Below are 1,345 nucleotides of genomic sequence, written 5' to 3'. Positions count from 1 at the left end.
ACAGGGTCAATGGTACACGCCGTACCATCGATGCACTTGAAAAGCGCGTAAAACAGATACCCACCACACTTGCCGTTCAGTGGCAGTGCGTACTGTTTGCACCAGAAGATCGGACTCGATTCTTCCACCTCGCAACGATAACCGGGGACGCAGTTCAGCTTGGTAGTGTTACCGTCGGGTATTGGTCCGACCCAAAATCGCGAGTAATTGAAGCCCTCGCCCCCGCAAGCTTGCGCTCCAGAGACGTCCACGATTTGGTACCCGGACTTGACTACTTCAACATCGTTTGCACCGTCACTCTCTTCTGATGAACCACTACCACTGGAAACGTTTTGAGTGACGAAATTTATCGGACTACCGCCGACTCCTGTTCCTATCACCGCCATCGCATCTTGCGTCGTTAGAATTAGCGTGGACATGCTGTTCATTGCGTCCGAGGACTCGTATGCCGTAGCTGATGCCAAGCGAGACATACACCATTTTTAGCTTCCGAAGTCACACGAAAATGTTGTTTATACCGTAGTGCCTATTCAGAGCGTTTCAGTACGGCACGAAAATGGCTTTGGGAAGAGGACATTGGCCTAGAAGATATGAGGCGAATGCCCTAGGTGTAACGCATCCGCGTTGATTATATTATGTAAATCTTTAGGATTTTAGTACGGTTTACGGGACGAGTTACAGGTTAGTTTACGGGACGTTCATAAACTAATTTACACTGTGGTGCGCGCGGCGCGCGCAAAAGGTCTCCTAGCGTATTACATGGAGCTGCGGGCGTGTTCTGTGCACGCACAAGCGACATATAGTTTCAAATTGGATTAATGCTACATGTAGTAGCAAAAACGAAGATGGATCGAGTAATTTGGATAGCGATTAATCCTAGGAGTGGCCAACTTTTTGCTGACTTAGCCATTCGCGGAAATGTTGGCTTTCTTGAGCTGGAGCATAAGGCGGTTCTCGTATCATTGCAATTAGTCGCTGCATTTCAACTGCAGCGTCAGGATCAGGATCAAACTTTGCAATATAATCAGCTGTAAGGGGCTCAGTCAATGTCAGATTGGCGAGCGTCGTCGTTCTCGATACATCGTTTGCGGTGGTGCACCTCCAATACAAGTTAGACGACAGACGACAACACGAAAATGCGTGTTTTCCCCTGCAATTTCTCAGTCATGCAGGCAAAAGTGGGTACTAGCTGGAACGGGCTTCACTGTTATAGTAGCCTGGGATAAATTGGGGAGTTTCGATAAATTGACTTGTCCAGATAAAACTGGAAATTCCGACAACCCCAGGTGCAAATCCGGGAACCAAAACAAAGTTGCAGCCGTAGATATGAATTAGGATGAGTTTA

At 47.7% G+C, this 1,345-nt stretch overlaps 1 protein-coding gene across 1 annotated transcript; it reads right to left on the bottom strand.

The window, feature by feature from the left end:
• Nucleotides 1-6: 6 nt before the first annotated feature.
• Nucleotides 7-386, bottom strand: PPTG_24080 (hypothetical protein; the record flags this gene model as incomplete). Its single annotated transcript, XM_008915037.1, has 2 exons — nucleotides 7-35; nucleotides 65-386. 2 exons carry the CDS (start codon nucleotides 384-386, stop codon nucleotides 7-9), a joined length of 351 nt encoding a protein of 116 aa, XP_008913285.1.
• Between the last annotated feature and the right edge of the window lie 959 nt (nucleotides 387-1,345).

Source organism: Phytophthora parasitica (assembly GCF_000247585.1).
Source record: "Phytophthora parasitica INRA-310 unplaced genomic scaffold supercont2.67, whole genome shotgun sequence".
In the NCBI taxonomy this organism is placed as follows: domain Eukaryota; phylum Oomycota; class Peronosporomycetes; order Peronosporales; family Peronosporaceae; genus Phytophthora; species Phytophthora nicotianae.
The sequence above is the reverse complement of the archived record's forward strand: the minus strand, read 5'-3'. Positions and strand labels throughout refer to the sequence as shown.